This window comes from Eubalaena glacialis, chromosome X (genome assembly GCF_028564815.1).
Source record: "Eubalaena glacialis isolate mEubGla1 chromosome X, mEubGla1.1.hap2.+ XY, whole genome shotgun sequence".
Lineage (NCBI taxonomy): Eukaryota > Metazoa > Chordata > Mammalia > Artiodactyla > Balaenidae > Eubalaena > Eubalaena glacialis.
In genome coordinates this window covers 94776679-94788869 of record NC_083736.1, presented here as the reverse complement: position 1 = coordinate 94788869, position 12191 = coordinate 94776679, and the positions used below count along the sequence as shown (strand labels likewise).

The window sequence follows — 12191 nt, the reverse complement described above, 5'->3', positions numbered from 1 at the left end:
CCTCAGTAAACTCAAAAAGAATTGAGGGACTTCCCTGTTGGTGCAGTGGTTAAGAATCCGCCTGTCAGTGCAGGGGACACAGGTTCGAGCCCTGGTCAGGAAGATCCCACATGCCGCAGAGCAGCTAAGCCCGTGCGCCTCAACTACTGAGCCTGCGCTCTAGAGCCCTCGAGCCACAACTGCTGAGCCCGCGTGCCACAACTACTGAAGCCCGCGCGCCTAGAGCCCATGCTCCGCAACAAGATAAGCCGCCGCAACGAGAAGCCTGTGCACCGCAACGAAGAGTAGCCCCTGCTAGCCGCAAGTAGAGAAAGCCCGTGTGCAGCAACGAAGACCCAACGCAGCCATAAATAAAGAAATAAATTTATTAAAAAAAAATAAAAATAAAAAAAGAAGAATTGAAATCTCCCAGAGTGTATTCCCTGGCCACGATGGAATCAAATTAGAGACCAGTAATAGAAAACAAAAAGAAGAATCCCTAAACACTTGGAAACGGTGGTTGACACATCATTCCAGGTTACCATTCACACCTTTGTTATAGAAGAGCTGAAGTGAGGAAGAGTTGCCTGCTGAGCTGAAAGGCATTTCAGGCTGGCCCAAAAGAGAGCTCACCCTGGCTCTTTCAAACAGAGTATTGTTCAGGGCAAGGCTGGAGGGAGGGAGACAGTTCAGGAGGCTGTGACATCAGTGCCACCTGACATTAAAGCTCCTAGTGCACTGGCAAAGGAAGTCCAGCTAGCTTGCTGGTTGTTAGTGGAATTGGTTTGGTGGCTGATTGGATTTGGGAAGCACGAGAGAGGTATTGGTGTGGTTGTTGGAAAGTCCTGAGAGAAGGCAAGATTCGGGTGCCTTCCTGGTACATATACGACTGGTGTCCAGTCTAACCCATGGACGCATACACCTCGGTTCCTTATCAGTCCTGCTCCACTGTGTTAAAAGTTTCAACGCAGTTGTCCTCTCCTCCCTCCTCATTCTCCTCCCTCCTCCTTCTCCTCCCTCTTTCTCCTCCTTGTCCTCCTCTTCCTCATCCTGCTCCTCCTCGATTCTTCCCCCGATAGTGCCATCTGTCGGATAAGGCTGTCCTCTCTGCACAGGCAGAAGAGTGTCCTTTCTGAGGTTTGTGGGATTGGTCCCTTAGGCCAGGTTGGCACTGTGCCTGCCCTACCATCCTGTTAGCCTAAGACATGGTACGTGGTAAGTGCACCACAGATGTGTCTTCAAACCTGTATTTTTGTTCCTCTTTTCAGAATACAGTGATGGTGGTAGACCACCTCAAGGAAGAAAGAAAGGTTGTAGTTCTTTCCCAGGTAATTCTGGCAAGAGGAGCCCTCATTATGAACACGATGGATGTGAGCCTCAGCCCTCACACCTCCAAGAGGATGATGGAAACGTGGTGAAGAGGGATGTCCAGGAGGACCCCGAAGTAAGACAGTAAGTGACCAGGCAGCAGGGTTTGTACACAGCAGCCCCTGGGACTATGCACCTCTCTCACTCTCCGTGGACTTGTTTCTCTTCTGTCACTGCAAAACTGAAGCATGCTAGAAGTGAAATAATGGTTGAGCAATCCTAATTGTAGTGCTGGTGTCAAAGAGACGAGGGTGTACAGAAGACTTTCTTAGCACGTATGACCACTCACCCTCCTTCACTCCACATCCCCCCTGCAGCTCTCCCTGTACCATCCGAGGCAACGAGAGGAGAGTGAGATGGCACAGTGAAGGCCGCATGCATATGACTGTGTGGAGAAACAGAAAACCTCTGGAGAGAGAAATGCAGGAGAACACACAAGATGGAACCCCAGGGAGCTGGTTCAGGGTCACAGTGAGTATCCTGAAAAATGTATGGAATGTGCAGGAGAGAAAAGTCAGGGGGAGTTGTGTTGGTCTCATGTAGAGATGCTGGTTTATTTCACTGGGGACAGTTTGTAATCTGTCCTTCTTATGACCAGGAGTTAACAATCCTGTTCATCTAAGGGCAGATTCAGAGAAGCAGTGTAAAGGAAACAGGCTGACTGTGAGGAGAACGGAGGAGCCTGTCTCAGAGCAAAGATGGAAACTACTGCCAAGGATATAGAGCAACGCCACATTGGAGGTCTCAGTTTGGCAAGCTGAGTGTGGGAGATGGAGGGTCGAGCCTCTGGAGACCTTGTCTGAGGGGCAAGCAGTGTCTGCACTGGGTAGGATCTCCTGGAAATTTATAAAAGGAAGATCATCTCTGACACCTTGATTATTTGGAAGAGAGTTTGACTGGAGAGAAAGAGTATTTAGGAAATCCATATTACACACACCCATAAGAAATCATGCCAGTGGTCCCTTCTTTAGAAGCCCTTTCAAGCTCAGTAGAAGGCCGGAAAAGAACAGGAAAAGGTTCGTCCTCCAGCCTAAATTCCCTGTTGTCTGTCCTCTCTCCCATCCCTTCTTTTCATCCTTAGATTCCTTGTGGGATACAGTATGACAAGACATGGCTAATGAACTCAATCCAGAGCCATTGCGGTGTCCCCTTCACTCCAGTGGACGTAAGAGAGGATGCCGAAGCCAGACGCGTGGGCACAGGGAAGGGGGAGAGAGAGACCTGGTTCAGCAGGGTCTGTTGGCTTCTGATACTATTGCTGTTGCATTCAATCCCTGTAGTTCCACTTTATGCACAATGGGGCTCAGTTCTTTGTCCAGGAAGCAAGCACTGCGTCTGCATTGATGGATGTCAGCAACAAGATTTGTGACGAGGAGAGCCGAAAGGTGTGTGTCGCGGGCATTACCTGTACCTCATCCTGAGGAAGGAGTACAGGCCAGGGGCTGGTTGTCTTCTTTGGAACTAGAGTTCCTGGTGCTTACCCCACCTCTTCTTCCTGCAGATACTTGTCTTTGTCAGCCCCTCCGCTGTTCCCTACTCTGTGCGGGATAAGTTGAAGCCAGAAGAAATGGAGCAGCTAAAGGTAATGCAGACTCAAGGCATGCTGTGTGCCAACGCTCAGACCCACCTCTCCTTCCTCCAGCCCCCCGTCCCCCTCGCCCCCGAATTCCCTGCCACCACCACAGCCTCAGAGCGGTTCTCTCCATCTCTCTCTCTGCAGCTGACCTTGAGCAAACGATTTGATGTCTCCCAGCAAGCTCTTGACCTCCAGAGGCTCCGCGTTGACCCAGGTACGGCTGACAGCAGTAATTCTAGGGCGGGCGAGGGCAGAGGGGTCTTCCTGGAGGGAGACTTAGGGATGGTAACGTGGGGCGGGTCTGGTGCTGGCCCCAGACCCCACTCAGCCATCTGATTCCCTCCCATCTCCTTCCTGAAGGCTTGTTGGGCCATGGTATTGACATAATTCTGAATCGAAGAAACTGCGTGGCTGCCACCCTGCAGATCATCGAAAAGAATTTCCCTGAGGTGAGGCTGTAGGCCCAGTGCTGGTATTAGTGTAGGGGGTGGAAGAGATGGGGTGGAGGGCAGATTTGTCTCCAAGGTCCTAGATAGTAACCTTCACTCTACCTCTTCTTGCCCCAAAACTGTTGTCCTTGAACTTGAGCAGCAACAAACTGTACCAGCTGGATGGCCTGTCTGATATTTTACAGATGGCCCCCACGGTCAAGATCCTGAACCTCTCCAAAAATAAGGTGAGAAGGGGGAGCCAGATCAAAGTTGGGTTGAGATTTGGGGGGGGGGCCGTGTTAGTGGCCATCAGAGTGATGACAGGAGGCAGGTGAAGGTACCTGTGGGGAAGGGAGGGAGAGCGCTGGGGGTGCAGAGATCCGGATGTCCCTCTTTCCCTGGGATTCCTTTTCCCACTTCCGCCCCATATTTCTCAGCTGAAGTCTGTGTGGGAGTTGAGCAAGATACAAGGGCTGAAGCTTGAAGAGCTGTGGCTGCAAGGGAACCCATTGTGTGGCACCTTCCCAGACTGGTCCACCTATGTAAGGTCAGTGTGAACACCCTGTCACCCTTCTTGGTGACCTTCACCCATGGGAGCCTAGACTATCTGTGACAGTGCCCCTTTGCCAAAGGTGGCAGCCCTGGTCTTCTGGGAGGATCACAGGCCCCACCTTCTGCTCTCTCTGTGCCTATCACCGGTGAGGAGTTCCCTTCCCCTGACCTGCTCACCTCTGCAGGGGCTCTGGGGTCTGTTTCCAGCTCTCTGTGCCCAGCTATATTCCACCAAGGCCTCCCAAGAGTGTGCCCCAGGAAGCAGGGCTTCTCCTCCTCACCAGGACCAGGAGCGACCAGCCCTGATCCAGATGCTGGCGCCCTGGACTGAGAAGGGTCCTCCAGCCCAGGGCCTCATGCTGAGAGAAGCCTTCCTTCTTTGTGCTGAGATGGCGTTTGCCTCCCCCGTTCTGAGAGGGGCCCTCTTCCCCTTCCTCCAAAGGGGTCCCCCCTCCTCTCTCAGGTTGACATGGGGGCTTTCCTGCGCCATGCTGAGGGCTGAGGCCGTGGGTGGCTGCTGTCATGACATCCATTCTGCTGGCCCAATGCCAGGAGCTGGACCCTCCTTGGGAAAAAGCAGGGCTCCTTGAGTCAAGGGGCCAGACGTGGGCCCCCGCCAGTGATCAGAGGGCTTCCTGAGGCAGGAGTGGAAGGCAGAGGGCAGAGGTGGTAGAGGAGACAGAAGGACAGGGCTCTCAGGGGCACTTCCCATCCCTCCCTGCACACGTCACATCATCCCATCTGGTCCTTCACAGGAGCCCTGGGCAGCCTGAGACAGGTATGATTCCTCAGATAAAGAACCAACTCAGACAGGTGCAGGGGTCATCGGGAGAGAAGACGGTGATCATAAGAGTGGGCCACGGATCCTCAGCCCCATACTGAGCTGGGACCTGACCCTTTCCTCCTTCTGGGGAAGATCTTCCCCCATGGCTGCTCTGTTTCCCATGCCCAAGTCTGGCTGAGCTCACACAGGTGACAAAGTTTCAGCCAGCATCCAGTGGGCCCCCCAGCCCAACATGGGCATATTTTCCATTCCTACCTGGTGTGTCTGGGCGATTCTGGGGCAGGTGAAGAGCCGCAAAAGGTGTGCCGTTTCCCCTTTCTTCTCTCTTCTTCCCTGACCCCGACCATGGGAGAGCTTCTTTCCCTTCCCTTTGTTTTCTCTCTCTCCCTTGTCTCTGTGCCCCTATGTCTCTCTCATCTCTCCCCTCCTACCTTCACTCTCTTTCTGTCTTCATCCCCCTCCATCTCCCTTCCTGCCTCCTGAGCCCCGCCTCACTCACCTCCCTGCCCCCGCATCGTGGGCCATCCCTCGGGGGTGTCCGGGCCTTGGCAGAGTCCTGGACCCTCAGTGAGGTAGCAGAGCCCCGGGCTCCCACCCCATTCCCTCTTCTCTCCACAGCCTTCAGTGGGGCCCTGGAGGAAGGAAGGGAGGGGAAGGAAGCCCTGCAGCATGGGTTTGAAATGCTGGTCCGTGTGGCACTGGAGAAGGGAGTCCGAGTAGTCTGGGTGGGAGCTACCCAGGGGAAGGAGAGGAAGGGAGGGAGGGAAGGACTATTAAAGTGAAGGTATTGAGAGAGATGAGGAGACAGTGCCTTTCACACAGTAAGATGACAGATGCTCAGTGCTCAACAGGGAAGTGGACCGAAAACCCTTAAAATCAGAAGCAGAGGTGGGCAAAGGGGGCTGCTGGGTGGGCCAGACCACACTGATCTCTGTTTATGGTATTACTGTTTTAACTCAAAGGAAGCATTGCAGCCTTGAACTATCAACCACCTCTTCTCTATTTTTGGTTTTGGACAGGGCCATCAGAGAATGTTTCCCGAAGTTATTATGCCTGTTAAGTGACTATGAAAATCATTGCCTCGTACTAATGTCGGTGACCGCTGCACCTGCCCTCAAGCCCCTTGGTTCTTGCCTAGATTACATGTTGGCATCAGAGCCTTAACCATTTTGGGGCACATGGTCTCCTGAAAATGACATGGGTATAATTCCTGGAAAAATACTGTTAAATACACACACACACACACACACACACACACACACACACACACACACACACGTTGCATATAACACTAGAGACTTCCAAGACCTCATGATGAAGACATCCACTGTAAGCTTTCCCATGGAATTTCCAGGGGCCCTTTCACACCTGACCTCTGACCCTCACCCTCCTGGGCCCATCCTTTTCCCGGATCATCCAGGGCCACTCCCCTGGTCTCCACTCCTGACTTCCTCTTCCCTTCTCCAGGATGGCCAGGAGTTACCCTCACCAATTATCATTGACGTTGACACTCCTTACGTAATAAAGCCCTGCAAGGTGAGGAAGAGGATCAAACAACATTTGGCGAGTTGCAGGAGAGGCTTTATCAGCCACACAGTCTCAAATGCCTTTTGATTACAGGAAAGCTATAAAGGATCTGAGACACTGAAGAGTCTAGTCCTGCAATTCCTGCAGCAGTAAGTACCCTTGGGAATCTGAGCAAGGGGAGGAGGGCTAGGACAGTTGAGGCCACCTAAGCACAGGCCTGCTCATCAGAGTTCTCAAGTCTCATTTGAGGTCCAGACCACAGAGATCAACTGTCCTCATTACTCCCGCTCAGGTATTACTTGATCCATGACTGTGGAGACCGACAGCATCTCCTTGGTGCTTATCATGAGGAGGCCTGCTTCTCCCTGACCATTCCCTTCCACTCCGAGGATGCAGCCATGTGAGTATCACAGCCCAGACTCTGCTCCCGGGCCGTGTGACTCCCCAGCAGACACAGGCCAGCTCCTGCAAACACCCACCACCCACTGTTGCTCTTTGTCTCCTAGAAGCAGCTTGTGCGAGTACTTCAAGGACAGCAGGAATATGAAGAAGCTCAAGGACCCCCGTGAGTGTGTGTTGGGAAGACTGGGTGGGAAAGGGCGGTGAAGGGGTCAATCATAGGGCCCAGGGTGTGGCAGCCCCTGACCTTCGCTCGCTTACCCTCCCCTCACAGACCTGCGGGTCCAGCTGCTGAAGCACACAAAACGTGACATTGTGCACACCCTCTGTGTGTTGCCCAAGACTCAGCATGACTTCAGCTCCTTCGTGGTGGACATGTGGTTCCAGACGGTGAGCGCCTGCTTCCTCCGTCGGGCGGGCCCAGGAAGCCGCAGGTGGGTCGGAGGTGGAGGTGGTGACTGGGCGCCTGGGCTCTTCCCTTTCAGGAGATGATGCTCTGCTTCTCTGTCAACGGGGTGTTCAAGGAAGGTGAGTGTGTGTAGACCCCCTCCCCAGATGCCCCACTGCTGCCTCCCCCTGACCAGGCTCACTCCCAGAACCTCCCAGGTTCCCTGACCCATTCCCTTCCCTTCCCTTCCCTTCCCTTCCCTTCCCTTCCCTTCCTTTCCCCTCATTTCCCTCCCCTCCCCTCCCCTCCCTTCCCCTTCTGCACTGTGTTCTCCAGCCCTCAGTCTTCCCACAGACACCCCAGGTCTGAGCTGTGTCCACGCCTGTCTGCCCTGCACACCCTGGGCGTTGGGGACACAGGCTGTGGAGTTTGGTGGCTCTCATCCCAGATCCTTACTCTGAGAACTTGGGCCGTTACTTAACCTCTCAGTTTCCTCATTTGCAAAATGGGGTAGTAGTATCCACCTCTTGGGCGGCTGTGAAAAACGCATCCCGTGAACTTGTGTAGTGGTCAGGGCCCTGTCACTGGGCGCAGACTGCTCCTATAGTTGCCCTCCCCATTGCCGACACCCTGGCCCCCGTGAACAACTGCCCTCTCAGCATGAGTGTCCAGTCACAGCCTGACTGGGGACCGCCGTGTGAGCGTGTACAGCACGTGCGGCTCTAAGGGGTACTGTTGTTTGTTTGCTGTTGAAGTGGAAGGAAGTTCTCAGGGCTGTGTGCGTGCCTTCACCCGGACCTTCATCGCTACCCCTGCCAGCTACTCCAGGTGAGAGCCCTGTTGTGGGCGGGAATGCCTATCTCAGCCTGGGCTCAGGGGCGTGGGAATGAGGTGGCGCAGACCTTAGGTTTACTCAGTATTGTGGAAAGCCAGCAGGGAGATCCCAGGAGCAGTCTAGCCTAGTGGTTAATAAGAGCATGGGCTCTGGAATCGGCCTATGGGTTCTCTCCTTGACCCAACACTCACTCTCTGTGTGACCTTGGTCCAGTCACATGACCTCTCTGTGACTCAGTGTCTTCTTCCGAGAATGGGGATCAGAGCATCCACCCCTTGGGCTGTGGTAAAGGGTAAATGCAAAATTGTCCGTGGGTTGGGGATAAACCTATAAATTGAGTGAAGGTGGTAGACAGTCTCTGCTCTGTGGGGAGGGGCAGAGGGACCAGTCAAGGAACCTGGGAGACAGACACAGCAGGGGTATGGAAGGAATCTAGTTGCTGAGTGGCAGTGGGAGCAGGATCGTTGTTTGGGGTGTGGGGTGGTCCATCTGTCCAGTTGTCTGAGTGCCCATTTTTCCTCCAGTCTATGCATTGTGAATGACGAACTGTTTGTGAGGGACGCCAGCCCCAGTGAGACTCAGAGTGCGTTCTCCATCCCAATGCCTACACCCTCCTCCCTCTCCCAGGAGCAGCAGGAAATGGTGCAGGCTTTCTCCACCCTGTCTGGGATGAAACTCGAGTGGTCTCAGAAGTGAGTGCTGGGTGTGCATGGGAATGTGCTTGGGTTGGAATGGCGGGGGAGTGAATCATGGAAACTCGCAAGCAATTTGGAAAAATAGCCTTTTGAATATTTTGCTTCCAAAAAATAAAAGTGAGCCCATGAAAAAGGTATCATACTATTATATGTGTAAAGGGTTTTCAAGATAGTATAATGCTCAGTGACATTATCTTGTATACGGAAAATCCAGGACAATCCACACACACACCAACCAACCAACAAACAAACAAAACACCCCACTAGAACTGATAACCAAGTTCACCAGAGTTGCAGGATACAAGACCGATATACAAAACTTATTTGTATTTCCGTGTACTTGCAATGAACAACCCAAAAATGAAATTAAGAAAGCAAGCCCAAGAGGGAAGAGATATGGGAACATATGTATATGTATAACTGATTCACTTTGTTATAAAGCAGAAACTAACACACCATTGTAAAGCAATTATACTCCAATAAAGATGTTAAAAAAAAAAAAAAGAAAGAAAGCAAGCCCAGTTACCATAGCATCAAAATAGTACAACGCTTTGAAACAAATGTAACAAAAGAAGTGCAAATCTCATACTCCGGAGTCTGTAAAACGCTGTTGAAAAAAATAAAGAAGACCTAAATAAATGGAAAGACACTCCATTTTCATGGGTTGGAAGGCAATATTATTAAGATGGCAGTACTATCCAGAGCAAACTAGGTTCAATGCAGTCCCTATCAGAATCCTTCTTTGCAACAATTGACAAGGTTATCCTAAACTTCATATGGAGGTGCACAAAAACAATCTCGAAAGAGAAGACCAAAGTTAGAAGACTCACACTTCGCAATTTCAAAACTTGCTACAAAGCCACAGTAATAAAGACTACGTGGTACTGGCCTGTGGACAGTGTATGAATCAATGGACTAGAACTGAGAGTCCACAGATAAACCCTCACATTTATGGTCAACTGATTATCAACCTGACAGAGTGCTGAAAAAATCTGATGGGAAACTAATAGTGCTTTCAACAAATGGTGCTGGGACAAGTGGGTATCCGCGTGCAAACCAAAGATTTTGACCCCTGACTCACACACCATGTACAAACATAGCCTGAAAATGGATCAAAGATCTAAAAGTAAGAGCTAAGACTATAAAAATCTGGGAAGGAAACATAGGTGTCAGTCTTCACGAATTAGGCAATCATTTCTTACATATGACACCAAAAGCACAAGCAACCAAAGAAAAAAAGTAGATAAATTGTTGACTTCATCAAAATTAAAACCTTTTGAGCATCAAAGCACCGTATCAAAAAGGTGAAAAGCCCACCAACAGAACGGGAGAAAATATTTGCATATCACATATCTGGCAAGAATATGTGAAGAACCCTTGCAACTCAACAATAAAAAGGCGAACACCCCAATTTTTTTAAAATGGGGAAAGGCTCTGAATGGACATTTCTCCAAAGAAGACATATAAATGGCCAACAAGGAAATGAGAAACTTCTCAACATCGTTAGTCATCAAGGAAATGCAAATTGAAACCACAGTGAGTTACCAGGTCACACCCACTAAGATGGCTTTAATCAATGAAACGAATGATAACAAGTGTTGGTGAGGATGTGGAGACATTGGAATTCTCATGTGTTACTGATGGGAATATAAAAGGGAGCAGTGGTTTGGGAAAACAGTTTGGCACTTCCCCAAAATGTTAAACACGGAGCTACCATATGACCCAGTAATCCCACTCCTAAGTATCCTACCAGGAGAAATGAAAACATATGTTCACTCTAAAACTTGTTCAGGAACGTTCATAGCAGCATTATTGATAATAGCCGAAAAGTGGAAACAACCCAAATGTCCTGTAGCTGATGAATGGATGAATAAATCTTGGTACATCCATATAGTAGAATATTATTCAGTCATAAAAAAGAATACTGTTCTGATACACGTCATGACATGGATGGACCTTGAAAACATGATGCTAAGTGAAAGAAGCCAGTCACAAAAAGTCAAATATTGTATGAAATGTCCAGAAACGGCAAATCCACAGGGACCAAAAGCAGATTAGTGGTTGCCAGGGTCTGGGGGAAGGGGAGGAATAGGGAGTGATCACTAATGGTTAAGGAGCTTCTTTTTGAGGTGGTAAAATTAGTTTGGAATTCGATAGTTGTGGTGGTTGCACAATCGTGTGAATGTACTAAAAAGCACTGATTTGTATACTTTAAAATGGTGTGTGCATTATACCTCAATAAAAGATGGTTGGAGACTTGTACTTTAGAATTTTTCATTTGTTATTTTCTTGAACATCTTTCTTGATCAGTATATATTGAATTTCCTTGTTCTTTTGCACAGCTCTACTTTTCTGTTTTGAATTCTAGTGGGCATGAATGCTAGTGATAGATGGTTTGGTTTTCACTGGGTCTTTCTTCGTCGTTACACATAGTGTTCATACTGGTACATGTGTCCCAGCAAGAAAGTGGCATAGATTTAGCGGTGGCATTGCATGGTCAGCGTGACTGTACTGTGGTACTAATGGAGATCACCTGTTGTTCTCCCACTGCAGGTGCCTTCAGGACAACGAATGGAACTACACCAGAGCTGGTCATGTCTTCAGTATGCTCAAGGTGAGGTCTGGGAATCAAGTGGGTTAAAGATGAACGTTTCTGGGCCTTCAGGGAGGCCAAGAAGGTGGAGGCCGGTGGCCTGGGAATGGAACTCGGGGAGCAGGCTCTTCTGACATTCCGACTCCTTCTCTCCAGACCGAGGGCAAGATCCCAGAGGAGGCCTTCAAAGAAATCCCCTAAAAGGAGCCCTTGGATGTCATCTTTGTCTTCATCCACATCATCTTTTCTCTCCAGCCTCAGGCCACGCCCATGACTGGGGTTGGAGGCCTGGCTGACCAAGAAGCCAAAGTTACGTTGTAGACCAGGTAACATAGCCACCTGAAGGGTCAGCAGTTCTGTGTCTTTTCCCCACTCACGATTGCTGTTTGGTTTCATAATAAAGAGTGCTGTTGCAAGCTGTATGTTGTGTGTCCTCCATTGCTCTTCCCTGCCCCAATCATGAGCCAGTAGGTCCAGGCCTGAAAGTCCCTGCCTTCCTCCCCGAGGAGGAGGCACCTCCTAACCCAAACAAGTGGGTTTTTTACACACTTTTTTTCCATTTATAAAACATGAAGATTCTGCACAAAAATGGGATAACAATGCGATTTAAAGTACATGCATCAAAATTCCTTTATGTCCCAGCTAGATGGGTTTACATATATCATGCATCAAGTTGGGAAATTTAAAAATACGTTTAGACAATTGAAAATGGAAACACAGCATATCAAAACTTGTGTGACAGAGCAAAAGTAATGATCAGAGGAAAATCTATTAGTCGTTAGGTAAACGCAAATCGAAGCCACCATAGGATGCCACTTCACACCTACCACATTGGCTATAGCTTTTTTTTTTAAAGGAACATAACAAGATGAACTTTGGTGAGGATGTGGAGAAATTGGAACTTCTGTACATTGTTGGTGGGGATACAAATGGTTTCACTGCTGTGGAGAACAGTTTGTTGGTTCCTCACAAAATTAAACCCAGAAGTACCATATGACCCAGCTACTCCACTCCTAGGTGTATACCTGAAAGAATTGAAAGAGGTGCCGAAACAAATTACTGTA

At 49.7% G+C, this 12191-nt stretch overlaps 1 protein-coding gene across 1 annotated transcript; it reads left to right on the top strand.

Moving 5' to 3' along the window:
* The first annotated feature begins 1279 nt into the window (after positions 1 to 1279).
* On the top strand, positions 1280 to 11328 carry LOC133081854 (nuclear RNA export factor 2-like). Its single transcript, XM_061178182.1, has 20 exons — positions 1280 to 1431; positions 1665 to 1818; positions 2429 to 2512; positions 2628 to 2732; positions 2849 to 2929; positions 3068 to 3137; positions 3284 to 3370; positions 3490 to 3599; positions 3792 to 3901; positions 5710 to 5785; positions 6158 to 6226; positions 6311 to 6366; positions 6510 to 6617; positions 6724 to 6782; positions 6891 to 7006; positions 7102 to 7144; positions 7760 to 7832; positions 8364 to 8531; positions 11088 to 11148; positions 11284 to 11328. Exons 2-20 carry the CDS (start codon positions 1723 to 1725, stop codon positions 11326 to 11328), a joined length of 1617 nt encoding a protein of 538 aa, XP_061034165.1. The 5' UTR covers positions 1280 to 1431; positions 1665 to 1722.
* The last annotated feature ends 863 nt before the right edge of the window (positions 11329 to 12191 follow it).